General features: G+C 51.3%; 1 protein-coding gene across 1 annotated transcript; it reads left to right on the top strand.

Annotated features, from left to right (window-relative positions):
- Positions 1-1,381: 1,381 nt before the first annotated feature.
- UTP14A (UTP14A small subunit processome component) lies at positions 1,382-17,988 on the top strand. Its single transcript, XM_077485336.1, is given in 6 exon segments — positions 1,382-1,539; positions 1,542-1,754; positions 6,899-7,365; positions 9,755-9,951; positions 14,322-14,421; positions 17,366-17,988. Coding segments are annotated over 6 exon segments (1,425 nt in total). The 5' UTR covers positions 1,382-1,388; the 3' UTR covers positions 17,663-17,988.
- Positions 17,989-18,395: the final 407 nt, after the last annotated feature.

The following is an 18,395-nucleotide window of genomic DNA, read 5'->3' as shown; positions in this document are numbered from 1 at the left end:
AGAGGTCCTCCCAGAAGAGTATTTCAGGAGAGGAGAGTTGGAAGAAGAGGAATCCTCCAGCAGTGTAGAGTATTTCAGAAGAGTTATAGAGGAAGGAGCAAAGTCCTCCAGAAGCGTATTTCAGGAGAGGAGAGTTAGAGGAAGGAAGGAGCAGAGTCCTCCAGCAGAGCAGAGTATTTCAGGAGAGGAAAGTTGGGAAGGAGCAGAGTCCTCAAGCAGAACCTTTCAGGAGAGGCAAGTTGGAAGCAGAGGTGTCCTCCAGCTTTGCAGAGTACATGAGGAGAGTTATAGAGGAAAGAGAGGAGTCCCCCAGCAGTGCAGAGTATTTCAGGAGATGAGTTATAGAGGAAGGAGCAGAGTCCTCCAGCAGAGCATTTCAGGAGAGGAAAGTTGGGAAGGAGCAGAGTATTTCAGGAGAGGAGAGTTAAAATGGAAGGAGCAGAGTGTTTCAGGAGAGGCGAGTTATAGCGGAAGGAGCAGAGTCCTCCAGCAGAGCCTTTCAGGAGAGGAGAGTTATAGAGGAAGGAGCAGAGTCCCCCAGCAGAGCAGAGTATTTCAGGAGAGGAGAGTTATAGCGGAAGGAGCAGAGTCCCTCAGCAGTGCAGAGTATTTCAGGAGAGGAGAGTTATAGAGGAAGGAGCAGAGTCCTCCAGCAGAGCCTTTCAGGAGAGGAGAGTTATAGAGGAGGAGCAGAGTGCCCCAGCAGATCAGATTATTTCAGGAGAGGAGAGTTATAGCGGAAGGAGCAGAGTCCCTCAGCAGTGCAGAGTATTTCAGGAGAGGAGAGTTGGGAAGGAGCAGAGTCCTCCCAGCAGAAGAGAGACTATTGTAGGAAAGGTGTACTGGGAGAGGAGGAGGGGGTGCTATGACTGGAGGAAGAGGTGTGTAGAAGGGACCTTATGTGCCCTGGGGCTCAGTGATTGGATGGTGGAAGGAAAGTGCTTCCACCAGGGGAGCAGATGTGGAGGGAAGGGGGCGCTATGGCAGAGGGGTGAGGTGGGATAGAAGGTGGTGCTCTGACCAGGGATGGGGGTGTGGTTGGGGTGTAAGGTGGGAGGGGCTACTGTGACGGTGTGCAGAGTAGCTGGGATGGTGGGGTGGCACTGACACTGGGGGGGTTTGGTACTGCCAGTGACGGGGGGGGGGGGGGGTAAAGCAGAAGTGGGGGGTTCTTTCACCAAGGATAGAAGGGGGAGGAGCCTGTGATTAAGGGTGCAAGGTGGGAGCCACAGTGGCGGTTTCGGTGTGCCCCACCCCCACGATGGTTGAAGAGCCGCTGTAACAGTAGTTGTTGAGCTTTTCTCACGTTCTTCTCTCTTGATTATTATGGGGCTTTTTATCACTGTCCCTCTTCTTCTTTTTTTTTTTTTCTCTTGGCCCGGAAGGCCATGCAGGAGCAGCTCCAGAAGAATAAAGAATTAACCCAGAAAATCAAAGCTTTGTCTGAGAGCGAGGAGGAGGAGGAGGAGGAGGAGATCATCCCAGACTTTGTCAATGACGCTCAGGTGATCTCCGAGGGCCCCAACCCCTGGATGACGGGGAACTGCGCAGTGATGCAAAGGATTCTGGGAGCCAAGAGGAGGAGGAGGAAACGATGAAGGTAGAATTAAACACGAAGGGTGAGGATCGAGATGATGAGGATGAGGAGGAGGAAGAACAGGACTCTGAAGAAGAGGTCCTACTTAAAGAATTTGATGAAAGACGGCTCTTGAGGAAGCGGCAAGGAGAGCGGGAGCCCTACGACGGAGAACCCGGTGAGTGGTGCCGGTCTGGAGAACGCGGCGATGTGATGATCTGTATAAAGTGCCAAACCCACTTTTTGGACTTCTACCTAATAGGTGATCCTAGAGTAAGGCTTGCCTATTGGTAGTGGAAATATCTCCTAAACTTGCGCCGTTTAGGAGATATTTCACTTGTAGTCCGCCGCAAATTCCAACGGCGCATGCGCAGGGAAGAAACGAAACGAAGTGCCCTTTCTTCCCTAGCCTGTGCCATTAAACGTGGCTCCCATGCATGCGCGGGAGTGAAGTCGCTCTGGCGAATTGCAGAGCCGGAGTCTGCGGCGCGGAAGGAAGAGGAACCAGAAGATGGATGCTGCCTACACAGTGGGCAACGCTGGATTCTTTTGCAGGTAAGCGGCACGTAATGGGCTAGCATGCGATGCATACTAGCCTATTACGCGTCCCCACGAGTAGGGACCGGTCTGCATTACTAAACCTATTTTAAGTTTAAGACAGTCTTTGTGTACCTAAAGTTCATGGTCTTCCCGGGGTCCTTGGGGTTGTTTCACACCATTGGAGATTGCAGAAATGTTGTTTTCAGTTTGGAAGTGTGTGTGTGTGTGTGTGTGTGGTGAAATTTGTGATCGAAAGATCGGCAAAACCCGACCAGCAAGCAGAGGCTGTAAATGTAATGTGCAAATACAGCGTTCTTCATGTGCATGTGATATCCCAAACTTTGCCCCTCCTCTCTCCACGCCCTTATTTTTTTTCGCCCTCTCCTCCTTTTATTTATTTTCTTTGCTCGCTCTCCTCCCCTTGCCTGCTCTCTTCCCCCCCTTCTTGCCCGCTCTCTTCCCCCCCCCCCCTTCTTGCCCGCTCTCTTCCCCCCCCTTCTTGCCCGCTCTCTTCCCCCCCCCCCCTTCTTGCCCGCTATCTTCCCCCCCTTCTTGCCCGCTATTTCCCCCCCTTCTTGCCCGCTATCTTCCCCCCCTTCTTGCCCGCTATCTTCCCCCCCTTCTTGCCCGCTATCTTCCCCCCCTTCTTGCCCGCTCTCTTCCCCCCTTCTTGCCCGCTCTCTTCCCCCCCTTCTTGCCCGCTCTCTTCCCCCCCTTCTTGCCCGCTCTTTCCCCCCCTTCTTGCCCGCTCTCTTTCCCCCTCTTCTTGCCCGCTCTCTTTCCCCCCCTTCTTGCCCGCTCTCTTTCCCCCCTTCTTGCCCGCTCTCTTCCCCCCTTCTTGCCGCTCTCTTCCCCCCCTTCTTGCCCGCTCTCTTCCCCCCCTTCTTGCCCGCTCTCTTCCCCCCCTTCTTGCCCGCTCTCTTCCCCCCCTTCTTGCCCGCTCTCTTCCCCCCCTTCTTGCCCGCTCTTTCTCCCCCCCCCCCCTTCTTGCCTGCTCTCTCCCCCCCCTTCTTGCCTGCTCTCTCCCCCCCCCTTCTTGCCTGCTCTCTCTCTCCCCCCCCCCCTTCTTGCCTGCTCTCTTTCTCCCCCCCCCTTCTTGCCTGCTCTCTTTCTCCCCCCCCCCCTTCTTGCCTGCTCTCTTTCTCCCCCCCCCTTCTTGCCTGCTCTCTTTCTCCCCCCCCCCTTCTTGCCTGCTCTCTTTCTCCCCCCCCCCTTCTTGCCTGCTCTCTTTCTCCCCCCCCCCTTCTTGCCTGCTCTCTTTCTCCCACCCCCCTTCTTGCCTGCTCTCTTTCTCCCCCCCCCCTTCTTGCCTGCTCTCTTTCTCCCCCCCCTTCTTGCCTGCTCTTTCTCCCCCCCCTTCTTGCCTGCTCTTTCTCCCCCCCCCCTTCTTGCCTGCTCTCTTTCTCCCCCCCCCCCTTCTTGCCTGCTCTCCCCCCCCCTTCTTGCCTGCTCTTTCTCCCCCCCCTTCTTGCCTGCTCCCTTTCTCCCCCCCCCCTTCTTGCCTGCTCTCCCCCCCCCCCCTTCTTGCCTGCTCTCCCCCCCCCTTCTTGCCTGCTCTCCCCCCCCCCCCCCTTCTTGCCTGCTCTCTCCCCCCCCGCTTCTTGCCTGCTCTCCCCCCCCCCCCTTCTTGCCTGCTCTCCCCCCCCTTCTTGCCTGCTCTCCCCCCCCTTCTTGCCTGCTCTCCCCCCCCCCCTTCTTGCCTGCTCTCCCCCCCCCCCCTTCTTGCCTGCTCTCCCCCCCCCCCCCTTCTTGCCTGCTCTCTCTCCCCCCCCCTTCTTGCCTGCTCTTTCTCCCCCCCCCCCTTCTTGCCTGCTCTTTCTCCCCCCCCCCTTCTTGCCTGCTCTTTCTCCCCCCTTCTTGCCTGCTCTCTTTCTCCCCCCCCCTTCTTGCCTGCTCTCTTTCTCCCCCCCCCCCTTCTTGCCTGCTCTTTCTCCCCCCCCCCTTCTTGCCTGCTCTTTCTCCCCCCCCCTTCTTGCCTGCTCTTTCTCCCCCCCCCCCTTCTTGCCTGCTCTTTCTCCCCCCCCCCCCCTTCTTGCCTGCTCTCTTTCTCCCCCCCCTTCTTGCCTGCTCTCTTTCTCCCCCCCCCCCTTCTTGCCTGCTCTCTTTCTCTCCCCCCCCTTCTTGCCTGCTCTCTTCCCCCCCCCCCTTCTTGCCTGCTCCCCCCCCCTTCTTGCCTGCTCTCTCCCCCCCCCTCTTGCCTGCTCTCTCCCCCCCCCCCTTCTTGCCCGCTCTCTTTCCCTGCCATTTCTCTCCCTCCTTTCTTCTGTATTGATGAAACGTAACTTGATTTCCCCCTCTAAAATAACACAGGTATGTCATGCTTCATCCCGAAGAGTCTCTGCCCTGATAGTGCTCTGTCATAATATAACTTACTGCCATGTTTTCACTTGTTTTTAATGTATCAAAAAGTCCTCGCCTTATACTATAGAGTCCTCCCAGCCGCCGATCTGATTCAGGCTTCCAAGGTAGGTGGCTGAGGAGAAATATTTCCATTTCTTTAGGGGTGTGCCTCTTCACTGGTCTTGAGATTCCAAAAAGATTATCCTGTCTTTGATTCCGCGATGCATCACGATTGCTGTGCATGGTTAAAACTTTTTATCCAAAAAAATTCAAGCAGTCAGAAACTCAATTTTTCTCCCGTGTCGGGGGGCTGGGCAGGATCGGGAGCAGAGGGCTGGATGGGATCAGGCGGATGGATGGTAGGATCATAGACAGAGGGATCAGGCGCAGAGGGATGTGGTGGGATCAGGGGCAGAGGGATGGTAGGATCGGAGGCATCCGGATGTGGTGGGATCAGGCAGAGGGATCCGGATGTGGTGGGATCAGGCGCAGGGGGATGTGGATGGATCAGGCAGATGGATGGTAGGATCAGAGGCAGAGGGATCCAGATATGGTGGGATCAGGCAGATGGATAGTAGGATCACAGGCAGAGGGATCCAGATGTGGTGGGATCAGGCAGATGGATGGTAAGATCACAGGCAGAGGGATCCAGATATGGTGGGATCAGGCAGATGGATAGTAGGATCACAGGCAGAGGGATCCTGATGTGGTGGGATCAGGCAGGTGGATGGTAGGATCAGAGGGATCAGGATGTGGTGGGATCAGAAAAAAAGATTACAGCGCACACATACAAAAAATGCAGTTTATCCAGCAAGGCTAGTTATGCATTTTTTTAGGGTGCGCCCCCCAAATCTTTGCTTATGTGGCGGGGATCAGAGGCAGAGAGGGGGACGGGGATCAGAGGCAGAGAGGGGGACGGGGATCAGAGGCAGAGAGGGGGACGGGGATCAGAGGCAGAGAGGGGGACGGGGATCAGAGGCAGAGAGGGGGACGGGGATCAGAGGCAGAGGGGGGGACGGGGATCAGAGGCAGAGGGGGGGACGGGGATCAGAGGCAGAGGGGGGGACGGGGATCAGAGGCAGAGGGGGGGACGGGGATCAGAGGCAGAGAGGGGGACGGGGATCAGAGGCAGAGAGGGGGACGGGGATCAGAGGCAGAGAGGGGGGACGGGGATCAGAGGCAGAGAGGGGGGACGGGGATCAGAGGCAGAGAGGGGGGACGGGGATCAGAGGCAGAGAGGGGGGACGGGGATCAGAGGCAGAGAGGGGGGACGGGGATCAGAGGCAGAGAGGGGGGACGGGGATCAGAGGCAGAGAGGGGGGACGGGGATCAGAGGCAGAGAGGGGGGACGGGGATCAGAGGCAGAGAGGGGGGACGGGGATCAGAGGCAGAGAGGGGGGACGGGGATCAGAGGCAGAGAGGGGGGACGGGGATCAGAGGCAGAGAGGGGGGACGGGGATCAGAGGCAGAGAGGGGGACGGGGATCAGAGGCAGAGAGGGGGGACGGGGATCAGAGGCAGAGAGGGGGGACGGGGATCAGAGGCAGAGAGGGGGGACGGGGATCAGAGGCAGAGAGGGGGGACGGGGATCAGAGGCAGAGAGGGGGGACGGGGATCAGAGGCAGAGAGGGGGGACGGGGATCAGAGGCAGAGAGGGGGGACGGGGATCAGAGGCAGAGAGGGGGGACGGGGATCAGAGGCAGAGAGGGGGGACGGGGATCAGAGGCAGAGAGGGGGGACGGGGATCAGAGGCAGAGAGGGGGGACGGGGATCAGAGGCAGAGAGGGGGGACGGGGATCAGAGGCAGAGAGGGGGGACGGGGATCAGAGGCAGAGAGGGGGGACGGGGATCAGAGGCAGAGAGGGGGGACGGGGATCAGAGGCAGAGAGGGGGGACGGGGATCAGAGGCAGAGAGGGGGGACGGGGATCAGAGGCAGAGAGGGGGGACGGGGATCAGAGGCAGAGAGGGGGGACGGGGATCAGAGGCAGAGAAACGTGGCGGGATCAGGTAGACTACCAGTGGGATAAGAGGCAGAGAGATTGAGCAGACGGACGGAGGGATCGGCAGACAGACATGGAGGGATGGGATCGGTGACACTGTCACTTACCTGCTCTCACTGAGTCGATTTCTCCTTCCCCCATGCTGCTCAGTGTCTTCCCCCTTGTGGTGCCTCCAGTGAAGCCCCTCCTCATGTCGGGTCTCCTCCAGCTCCTCCCCCTCACTGTACTGGCTGTCGGCTCATCAGCTGACTTTCTTCTTCAGTGGAGGGGAGAGGAGGGACGGATGACATCAACAATTGATTCGGTTGACTCGCAGCATCGGTGCAGCATTGCGAACGTCAGAATCGCGGTGCATCGATGCTGCGATTTTATATTCAACACCCCCTACGTTTCTCAGTATGACCCTAGTGACCCCCGGTGTCGTCTTCTCTCCCGTCTGCAGGTAAAGCACAGGAGACGACGACTGAGGTGGTGAATGAAGCTGAGGAGAAGCAAGTGTCCCAATTCAACCAGCTCTTCCAGAAGTTGATTGAACAGAACCGCGGAGAAGAACGACGACAGAAAAAGCGGCACCCAGCGGCTGAACCCGAGGAGCCGTTGGAAGGGGACTCCGAAGAGGAGCTGGAGAAGTCGGAGGAGGAGGAGGGACCACTACTGGTGGAGACCACCGAGAGAAAGCAGAGTCTGGAGTCTGTAGAAGCTCTGGCGCGCGAGGAGGAGGAGGTCGATGAGCCGACAACCCAGCTAAAGATTCCTCGCAAGAAAAAATCGGGAGAGCCGACTGTGCAGTTCACTGGCGGCAAAGGGGCGAAAAAACCTAAACTGATCGACCGCAATGAAGTCCTTCCTGTGAGGGCTGCAAAGGTTCAGACCCCTCTGGTGCCCACCACCGTGCAGGAGGAGGAGGAGGTGAGGAGCTGGAATGGAAGGCTGGAATAGATCTTTACTTCTAGTGTGTGTGTGGGGTGGGGGGTGTTACTGATTGCAACCAATAGATAAATGAACCACTTGCTGACCGCGCTATAGCTAAATAACGGGTACAGCGCGGTCGTTTACAGTGCTTTGAAAAAGTATTCGTACCCCCTGAAATTTTCGCCCAATTTGTCAACAATTACAACCAAAAACGTAAATGTGTTTTATTGGGGTTTTATGTGATGGACCAACACAAAGTGTCACATAATTGTCAAGTGGAAGGAAAATGATACAAATAATTATGTGAAAAGTGTGGGGGGGGGAGGGGCATTTGTATTCAGCCCCCTTTGCTCTGATACCCCTAACTAAAATCTAGCGGATCAAATTGCCTTCAGAAGTCACCTAATTAGTAAATAGAGTCCACCTGTGTGTCGTTTAATCTCAGTATAAATACAGCTGTTCTGTGAAGCCCTCAGAGGATTGTTAGGGAACCTTAGTGAACAAACAGCATCATGAAGGCCAAGGAACACACCAGACAGGTCAGGGATGAAGTTGTGGAGAAGTATAAAGCAGGGTTGGGTTATAAAAAGATCTCCCAAGCTTTGACCATCTCACGGAGCTCTGTTCAATCCATCATCGGAAAATGGAAAGAGTATGGGCACAACTGCAAACCTACCAAGACATGGCCGTCCACCTAAACTGACCAGGCCGGGCAAGGAGAGCATTCATCAGAGAAGAGCCAAGAGGTCCATGGTAACTCTGGAGGAGCTGCAGAGATCCACAGCTCAGGGGGGAGAATCTGTCCACAGGACAACTATTAGTCGTCTCTCCACAAATCTGCCCTTTATGGAAGAGTGACAAGAAGAAAGACATTGGAGGAAGAAAGTCATAAGAAGTCCTGTTTGTAGTTTGTGAGAAGCCATGTGGGGGAGGGGGCAGCAAACATGTGGAAGAAGGTGATCTGGTCAGAGGAGACCAAAATTCTACTTTATGGCCTAAAAGCAAAACGCTATGTGTGGGGAAACTAACACCGCCCATCCCCCTGAACACACCATCCCCACTGTGAGACATGGTGGTGGCAGCATCATGTGGTGGGGATGGTTTTCTTCAGCAGGGACAGGGAAGCTGGTCAGAGTTGATGGGAAGATGGATGGAGACAAATACAGGACAATCTTAGAAGAAAACCTGTTAGAGTCGGCAGAAGACTTGAGACCGGGGCGGAGGTTCCCCTTCCAGCAGGACAACGACCGAAACATCCAGCCAGAGCTACAATGGAATGGTTTACATCAAAGCATATTCATGTGTTAGAATGGCCCAGTCACAGTCCAGACCTAAATCCCATTGAGAATCTGTGGCCAGACTTGAAAATTGCTGATCACAGACGCTCTCCATCCAATCTGACAGAGCTTGAGATATTTTACAAAGAAGAAGAAGAATGGGCAGAAATCTCCTCTCTAGATGTGCAAAGCTGGTAGAGACACCCCCAAAAAGACTTGTAGAGAAAGGGGGTTCTACAAAGTATTGACTCCGGGGGGCGCCATACAAATGCCCCTCCCCCACACTTTTCACATATTTATTTGTATCATTTATCATTTTCCTTCCACTTCACAATTATGTGACACTTTGTGTTGGTCCATCACATAAAATCCCAATAAAATACATTTATGTTTTTGGTTATAACAAGACAAGATGTGGGAAATCTCAAGGGGTATGAATACTTTTTCAAGGCACTAAGTCTGGGAGGGGGCATCTTGACGTCCTCCCAGGATCAGGTGTCCGCTCTATTGTGCTCTGTGATTGAGGTAGAGGGCCAATCACAGCAGCCCTTTACCATGTGATCAGCTGTGTCCAATCTGGTTATCGGCATTCCTTTCCTCACATGCTGTCGCATTGAGAGGAGAGGAGAGCCGGTGATGGGGGGACATCTGCACTGATAATCGGGGGAACTGATTATCCATTTCCTGCCTATCAGTGCCGCCTCACCAGCGCACATCAGTGAAGGAGAAAAATGACTTATTTGCTAAATTTTATCACCGACACGAAAGAAGTGTGTGTTGTGTTTTATTTCATAATTTCGTTTTTTTTCTCTTTTGTTTAGCAAAAAAAAAAAAATTCCAGCGGTGATTAAATACCGCCAAAAGAAAGCACTATCTGTGTGAAAAAAAAAAAGATAAAAATGTCATATGGTTACAGTGTAGCACGACCGCGCAATTGTCATTCAAAGTGTGACGGCGCTAAAAGCTGAAAATCTTGGCCTGGGCAGGAAAGGGGGTGAAAGTCCCCGGTGTTGAGGTGGTTAAAAAAATCTTTGCAATGAACCCGAGTGAATTGGGCCTAATTTAAAAAAAAGGAAAAAAAAAAAAACACAAATCTTTTTCTTGCTTAGGAGGAGGAAGATGTGGAGACCGCGCAGAAAATGATCATTCAAGAGGCGTTCGCGGGCGATGATGTCATCAAGGACTTCCTCAATGAGAAGAAGAAGGCTGAGCAGGCCGGGAAACCCAAAGACATCAACTTGGTGCTGCCCGGATGGGGGGAATGGGGTGGAACCAACATCAAAGTCAGCCGTAAAAAGCGCAGACGGTAAGAAACGGCCCGGAGACCTGGGGTGGGCGGAGCTGACACACTTAGTGTGCGTCCGTACACTTTTTTTTTTTTTTTTTTCCTTCGTTTTGCATAGCCACGTGCTGATCGGTGACGTACTGGTACTTTTGTTGGACTTTCGAGCAGTTGTACTGAGATGATGCCCACAGCTGCAGGCATCGCCCTGCAGAGCTGGCAGTTGGCTCTCTTGCCAAAGCGATCCAAGCGGCTAACTAGCCACTGGATTGCTTTTTACAAGCAGCGGCAGGGGACGTCCCTTCTGCTAGATTTCGCAGCTACTCCGTCACGCCCTACCACGCCCTACCCCCGCCACGCCCACCCACTACCCACGTCACCCCTACCCACGTCACCCCCACCCCCTACCCACGTCACCCCCACCCCCTACCCACGTCACCCCTACCCACGTCACCCCCACCCCCTACCCACGTCACCCCCACCCACTACCCACGTCACCCCCTACCCACGTCACCCCTACCCACGTCACCCCCACCCCCTACCCACGTCACCCCCACCCCCTACCCACGTCACCCCCACCCCCTACCCACGTCACCCCCACCCCCCTACCCACGTCACCCCCACCCCCTACCCACGTCACCCCCACCCCCTACCCACGTCACCCCCTACCCACGTCACCCCCTACCCACGTCACCCCCTACCCACGTCACCCCCTACCCACGTCACCCCCTACCCACGTCACCCCCTACCCACGTCACCCCCTACCCACGTCACCCCCTACCCACGTCACCCCCACCCCCTACCCACGTCACCCCCACCCCCTACCCACGTCACTCCCTACCCCCTAACCACGTCACTCCCTACCCCCTAACCACGTCACTCCCTACCCCCTAACCACGTCACTCCCTACCCCCCCGTCACCAGCACCCCTGAGCGACCAGGCGGCGCGTCCACCAGCTAGCCGGAAAGCTGAGCAAAGCCGGGGGTGGCATTTGATTTAGCATTCCGTTTATAGTAACTCGGAAGTGATGACATGATATCACTTCTGGTGTACTCGCATGTCAACGGCGCTATTTAAAAAAAAATCAAAAGCAAAAATCAAAAGCGGCAGGAGAGAGGACAGGAAGAGAGGGGAAATTTACACAACAGGATGCAAGTGGCAGAAGACACAGGAAGTGTGAGGACATTTTTTTGAACAGGATGCAGACAGCCGAAGAAAGGTAAGGAAGTGTAGGGAACTTTATCGAACAGGACGCAAGCGGCAGAAGAGAAGACGGGAAGTGAGAAATTTACTCCGCATGATGCAGACCGCAAAACACAAGACAGGAAATGAGAGGGAAATGTATCCAAGAGGACACAGGCAGCAAAACAGCAGACAGGAAGTGAGGGGAAATTTACACAACAGGATGCAGTGGCTGAAGGAGAGTACAGGAAGTGACGGGAAATCTACCCAATAGAATACAATCGGCGGAAGTGACCGGAGAAATGTAATCCAACAGGATAAGAGGAGACAGGAAGTGAGGGGAAATCTGCACAGGCAGCAGAAGGGAAAAGCAGTCCCAGCAGGGGCCACAAATGCTCTATTTATAGCTAAAACTTTTATTTTTAGCTCTGGATAAATTTTTATTTCCCTCTTAGTCACATCTCTGTAAAGTTTTTCTCCATGAAAGAAATGAGCGTCGCTTGCAGATACTATTTACACCTAAAATCTTTCTAATCCGGGAGCCGCCTTTCTGAGCGTTCCCTCTTGATCAGCCGTCTTGTTGAAGCAGAATACAGGAGGAATCTTCTTCTTCTTTTTTTTTTTTTCCTTAAAAATAAAAGTAATTTTTTTTTTTCTTTTTTTTTTTTTTTACTCTTCTCTCTCTGGAGGAGTCTCGGTAACATAAACTGTTACATTTTACCTTTTTGTTAAAGGTCTGTTTCTGTCTCCGAAGTGCATCTAGCTGCGGGGACGGAGAGGAGATATTAATATGAATATTGCTTGTTCTTGGAAAGACTTCTGGGACCATCAAAGCTGCGAACGTTCGTGTTTTTTTTTTTTTTGTTTTGTTTTTTATGCTTTGAAAATAACTTCAGCGTAATTTAGACAGAGTCCCCGGTGCAGATTGCTTAGCTGGGCGCTTTCTCTGCTCCACTTAGCATGCAACACCCAGCGGAGGAGGGGGAGACGCTTCTTCCGCAGCGGCTGGGGAGATCCTGTCGGTAAAACATTTTTTTTTTTATTTTTTTTTCTTATTTATTAATTAAGTCGAGGTGAGTTCATGGTTACAAAATCCAGATAAGCAGCTGAAAATTAAAGATGTTTATATCATTTTATCCCGATACCGGAGGGACCGGAATGTGCTGATTTTTTTATTTTTGATTTTTTTGATTTTTTTTCCTCCCCTATGAATTACTAGAGCTTATTTTTGCTATTGTATTTATAAGACTGCAGTTTTATTATTTATTTTTTATCCCAAGTGGGGGGGGGTTTGGTTTTACCCAAGCATTTCTATTTAAATACATACGGTATTTATCGACGTATAACACGCGCCCCAAGTTTACCAGGGAATTTTAAGGGGAAAAAAAAAACGTACATTTAACCACTTCAGCCCCGGAGAATTTTACCCCCTTCCTTACCAGAGCGCTTTTTTGCGATTTGGAAATGCGTCGCTTTAACTGACAATTGCGCGGTCGTGCGACGTTGCACCCAAACAAAATTGACGTCTTTTTTTTTTTTTTTTTTTTTCCTTTTTGCTATAATAAATATCCCCTTTTTTTTAAAAACAAAAACTATTTTTTTTTTTCTCAGTTTAGGCTGATTGTATTCTTCTACATATTTTCGGTAAAAAAAAAAATCGCAGTTAACGATTATTGATTGGTTTGTACAAAAGTTTTAGCATCTACAAAATAGGGGATAGATTTATGGCTTTTTTTTTTTTTTTTTTTTTTACTAGTAATGGCGGCAACATGCGATTTTTATTTATTTTTATTTTTTTCGTTTCTGCGACGTTATGGCGGACACGTCGGACACTTTTGACACATGTTTTTGGAACCATTCACATTTACACAGCGATAGGTGCTATAAAATTGCACTGATTACTGTGTAAATGTGACTGGTAGGGAAGGGGTTAACACCAGGGGGCGATGCAGGGGTTAATATGTTCCTTATGGGAGTGATTCTAACTGGGGGGGAGGGGACTGATCGCTGTTCCCCTGTACTGGCAACACACCATCGGTCTCTCCTCTGACAGCACGTGGATCTGTGTGTTTACATACACAGATCCACGGTCCTGCTGTGTTCCCGGGCAATCGCGGGTGCCCGGTGGACATCGCGGCTGCCGGGCACACGTACCGGGTCCCGAGCGATGCCGCGGGTGTGCGCCCCCTAGACGGCCGGGAATCAGAGGACGTCATATGACGCCCACCCGGGATGGGAGATCCCTATCTGTGGACGTCATATGACTATAGGCCAGGGCTAAAGTGGTTAAATGCTCATCAATGCAGCCCTATCAGTGTCCATCTGCAGCCTTGTCAGTAGCAGCCTTGTCAGTAGCAGCCTTGTCAGTAGCAGCCTTGTCAGTCGCAGCCTTGTCATTCGCAGCCTTGTCAGTCGCAGCCTTGTCAGTCGCAGCCTTGTCAGTCGCAGCCTTGTCAGTCGCAGCCTTGTCAGTCGCAGCCTTGTCAGTCGCAGCCTTGTCAGTCGCAGCCTTGTCAGTCGCAGCCTTGTCAGTCGCAGCCTTGTCAGTAGCAGCCTTGTCAGTCGCAGCCTTGCCGTTTAAAAATGGCACCACCGAGATACAGAGCTGGATGTCCTTTCTGTATCTCGGCGGCTTGCGGCCGCTCTCCAAAGCCGCTGAGAAGCTCACAATCTGCGGGGGATCGGCCTATTACACGCACCCACAATTTCCCCCTGGTTTTTTAAGGGGGGAAAAAGTGCGTGTTATACGCCAAATACATAAATAAATACATTTCCATTTATTTTTTATTCCTGCACCCCCCCCCCCCCCCCCCCCCATATTACCCATATACTTTTATGCCACTTCCATGACCCACCACCAAAAAATAGAAATTGAACTCTCCTCCTTCTGACATTATATGTGGAAGGCACATGCGTGTATTATTTCTGCTTCGTGATCATGGTGGGGCCCAGGAACCGTGCATGGTTTTTATCTTTTTAATTCTACCTTTTATATATGCAGTATGTTGGGGTGGGTGAAACCAGTGAAGGTAAAGTATAAGCAGATTCAATTTCATCTTTAAGGGAGGGGAAAATAAGATGGACACTTAGGACAGCGCACTTGGTACATAGCAGGAAACCGAACAATAACATGTTGACATTTTATTTTTATTTTTTTGATCCCGGGGTTTGGGAAGACTAAATCTTTATTTTTTTTTTATTCACCTTGTAGATTCATTATTAAAGCACCCCCCGCTCCTCCAAGGAAGGACCAACGTCTGCCCAATGTCATTCTTAACGAGAAGAGGAACATTATGGCTGCCGCACATCAGGTGGGTGAGGTTGGATCACACGTGGTGCTAGTGGACAACGGGAAGGCTTCCCCTTCTCACCGTGTCTGGTGATGGTTCAACCACTTATAGTTGGTGTGGAGGAGCTCAAGTGCCCTGTGTAGAGCCCTCACCTCAATCCTACTTAACATCTGTAAGATGATATGGATCACCAATTGTGAGACGGGTCTTCTCAAACATTAGTACCTGACCTCATAAATGTTTTTTTTTTTTTTTTTTCTTATGCTGAATGGGCACAAAATCGAATTTTAAAGACCTTGGAGTAAATTGGAACCCTGGTTGTAAGCCAGGTCTTCTCATCTACTATCATTGCCTGACCTCACAAATGTTCTTTTTGGCCAAATGGGCACAAAATCTCACGGAATGCCTTCCTAGAAGAGTGGAGGCTATTAGAGATGCAAAAGGAGGCCAACCCTCCAATGGGCCCAAATTCACACAGACACTCCAAAAATCTTGTGGAAAGCCTCCCCAAAAGAGTTGAGGCTTTTATGGCCACGAGGGGGGGGGGTGGGGTGGGAGGGAGACTCAATTTTTAATGCCCATGGTTTTAGAATGGAGTGCCCAACAAGCTCATATAGATGTGATGGTCAGGTTTCCACCAACCTTTGACCATATAATGTATGTTTCCACTAAATATAGTCAATAAAGACATGGGTTCACCAGTACTCAAGACTTTTAGGATGAATTGGATCACCAATTGTGAGAAAGGTCTTCTGCAACGTCAGCATGCAACCCCATAAATGCTCATTTAGGCTGAATGGACACAAAATCCCATGGAAAGCCTTTTTGGAAGAGTGCGGGCTACAATAGATGCAAAGGGAGGTCAGCCCCCCCCAATGGGCTCAAATTCTCACCCTAAAATCTTGTGGAGGCTGTTTCGGCCACAAAGGGAGTCAACTCCATGTTTAGTGCCGATTGGTTTTTTAATACCCAAGAAACTCATATGTCAGGTGTCCGCAAACGTTTGGCCATGTAGTGTATGTTTCCACTAAATTCCATAAAGACCAGTTTCTTGGCCAGTTTCTTGGCCAGTTTCTTGGCCAGTTTCTTGGCCAGTTTCTTGGCCAGTTTCTTGGCCAGTTTCTTGGCCAGTTTCTTGGCCAGTTTCTTGGCCAGTTTCTTGGCCAGTTTCTTGGCCAGTTTCTTGGCCAGTTTCTTGGCCAGTTTCTTGGCCAGTTTCTTGGCCAGTTTCTAGGCCAGTTTCTAGGCCAGTTTCTAGGCCAGTTTCTAGGCCAGTTTCTAGGCCAGTTTCTAGGCCAGTTTCTAGGCCAGTGTCTAGGCCAGTGTCTAGGCCAGTGTCTAGGCCAGTGTCTAGGCCAGTGTCTAGGCCAGTGTCTAGGCCAGTGTCTAGGCCAGTGTCTAGGCCAGTGTCTAGGCCAGTGTCTAGGCCAGTGTCTAGGCCAGTGTCTAGGCCAGTGTCTAGGCCAGTGTCTAGGCCAGTGTCTAGGCCAGTGTCTAGGCCAGTGTCTAGGCCAGTGTCTAGGCCAGTGTCTTGGCCAGTTTCATGTGGAGGAGCTCAAGTGACCTTTTTATAGAGCCCTGACCTCAACAGTGCTCAACCCCTTTTAGGATGAATTGAATCCCCAATTGTGAGCCAGATAATCTTCTCCTACATTAGTCACTGACCTCATAAATGCTCTTTTTTTGGCTGCAAGGGCACAAAATCTCACGGAAAGCCTTCCCAAAAGAGTGGATGCTACTGTAGATGCAAAGGGGGGGCCAACCCCATATTAATGACCATGGTTTTGGAATGTACAAAACCCCTATATTGTTCCCTTGGGAGTTTAAAGGCAATATACACAACTCCTCTTAAAAGGCAGTCATGCCAATGTTTATAGCGATACGTAATAAAAACACAATTGCAAAATTACATTTCAGCTGGTGTTTTTATGTAAAGTGCAAAATTAAAGGATTCCCCAGTTGTCCATGGTTGGTTACTGTTTTTCTGTAGTGCTCAACTATGTCTGCACCAGTGCCAAACCATGACGGACCCAACACGTTTTGGAAACCTCCTCCTTCCTCAGGGCTAAATTGGGTATACCGTATATTGCATGTTGTACAAAAAAAAACAAAACAAACAGCCATGTTATAAAACAAATTGGAGTTCAAGTCGCCATACTTCTACCTCTCCACTATGGACCAAGCCTGTCATGCATCCATGGAGGCCACCTAAACGTGACTTCCATGCAGACTCTTAACAGGTTCCATCCATCTTCCCATCGGCTGCAACCAGCTTCCCTGTCCTTGCTGAAGGACAGCATCCCCACACCATGATGATGCCACCACCATGTTTCACAGTGGGGATGGTGTGTTCAAGGTGATGTTCAGTGCTAGTTACACACACACACACACACACACACACACACACACAGCGTTTTGCTTGGTGGGCATCAAAAGTTGTCTCTAGTTGTTGTGACTGCCTGTAGCGAGTAGTCAGAGCAGAGAGCCGTGATTGACAGTCAGCAGCTCTCTGCTCAGGGAGCTGTGAGAATGGAGCGATCGGTGGTGTTATGATCGCTTGCTCGGTTTTCAGTGTCTCGGGGAGGGGGGGGGAGAACCGCTGCTGCATCCACCTAGGTAAGTATGAACAAAAAAAAAACCCATACATCTCTTTAAAAGTCTCAAGGGAAACCTATAGAGGTTTGGTATGCATCAAATAAGGGGATGCTGGCGATAGATTGAGCTCTCCACACTTCATCTGTTTGGTTTTGGAAGGAGGTGTCCATCAAAGCTCATAGGGGTGTGATAGTTGGGTGTAAGGAAGAGCTCCATAGCAATCTGCGAGATCCCATGCAACTGCTGTGAGAACCCCCGGGGGTGCCCGCCTTGTGTGCAGCCAAAACGATCCATAGAGAGTGAAGGGGGTGGCTCTGTGATGGTCAAGTATTCATTTTATTTATTAATTTTTTTGTTTAATCTCTTGCAGGTAAACGAACTTCCTTATCCGTTCAACAACCGAAAACATTTTGAGAGCAGCATTCGCTGTCCAGTGGGGAAAACGTGGAACACGGAGAAGGCTGTTCATAAAATGACCACTCCAAAGGTGATCACCAAGAAGGGACACATCATCGAGCCGATCACAGAAGACGTCTTCCAGAAGCACAGCAAGACCACCAAGACCAAAAAAGCAGATGTGGAACTGAAAAAACCCGACCAGAAACCAGAACCAAAAGGTTCCAGGAAGAGGAAATCTCGGCCACCGGTTAAACTGAAAAATGTCTGAAGTCCAAAGCTGTGCTCCACTTCCAGCACCCATCATCATCGCGAGGAGAAGGCCACGGATGGTGCTGTACGGAATGGCATGCCAAGTCACCAACACTGCCAAGGGAGTGCTGGCGGCTCTACAGACTGAGAAATATCTCCCTGACTGTCAATGGCCAACGGGGTTTTCTCGAACTCGATGGACTGGCAGTCCCGTTTGTCCTAAACCGTCTATCAGGCTCTTGTGTGGTGTTTATCCTTAAAGTCTGACGGCTTTTACAGATTTAGAACTGGGATTAGTATTTACAGCTGAACCCCAGGCAGATATAAAATACACAAATTGGTGCACCTTTTGTATTACTTCCTTTTTAAATGTGTTTTTATAAATATATGCAGTGTAAGTACCTGAATCTGAATTGGCAATGCTCTTGTGAAGTCCCTGTATGGCAGAGCTCAGTCTGGAGAGGGAGAAGCAGCAAAAGGAGCCATTCAGCTTTGCTGCAGTCCCAGGAGTGTGCTAATGGAGTGCAGAGAGAGATACTCATCAGTCTGCTGCTTCTCCTTTTTTTCTGCCCAGTCACAGGCTGGAGGAGGGACACGTCGCCAAGAGCAACAGGCATCTCCCTGTGCATGAGTGTAAGATGGCCCTGTAAGGTATAGAATGGTCCTTTGTGTCACAGGGGTAATCGCTTCAAGCCTTGCTGTTCCTAGGGCTGGGGTTGTCCTTGAAGCCTCTTGGGGCCGGGGTTGTCCTT

This window comes from Lithobates pipiens, unplaced genomic scaffold (assembly GCF_037356315.1).
Source record: "Lithobates pipiens isolate NorthernLeopardFrog02 unplaced genomic scaffold, aLitPip1_a1.2 Scaffold_1, whole genome shotgun sequence".
NCBI lineage: Eukaryota > Metazoa > Chordata > Amphibia > Anura > Ranidae > Lithobates > Lithobates pipiens.
The sequence above is the reverse complement of the archived record's forward strand: the minus strand, read 5'-3'. Positions and strand labels throughout refer to the sequence as shown.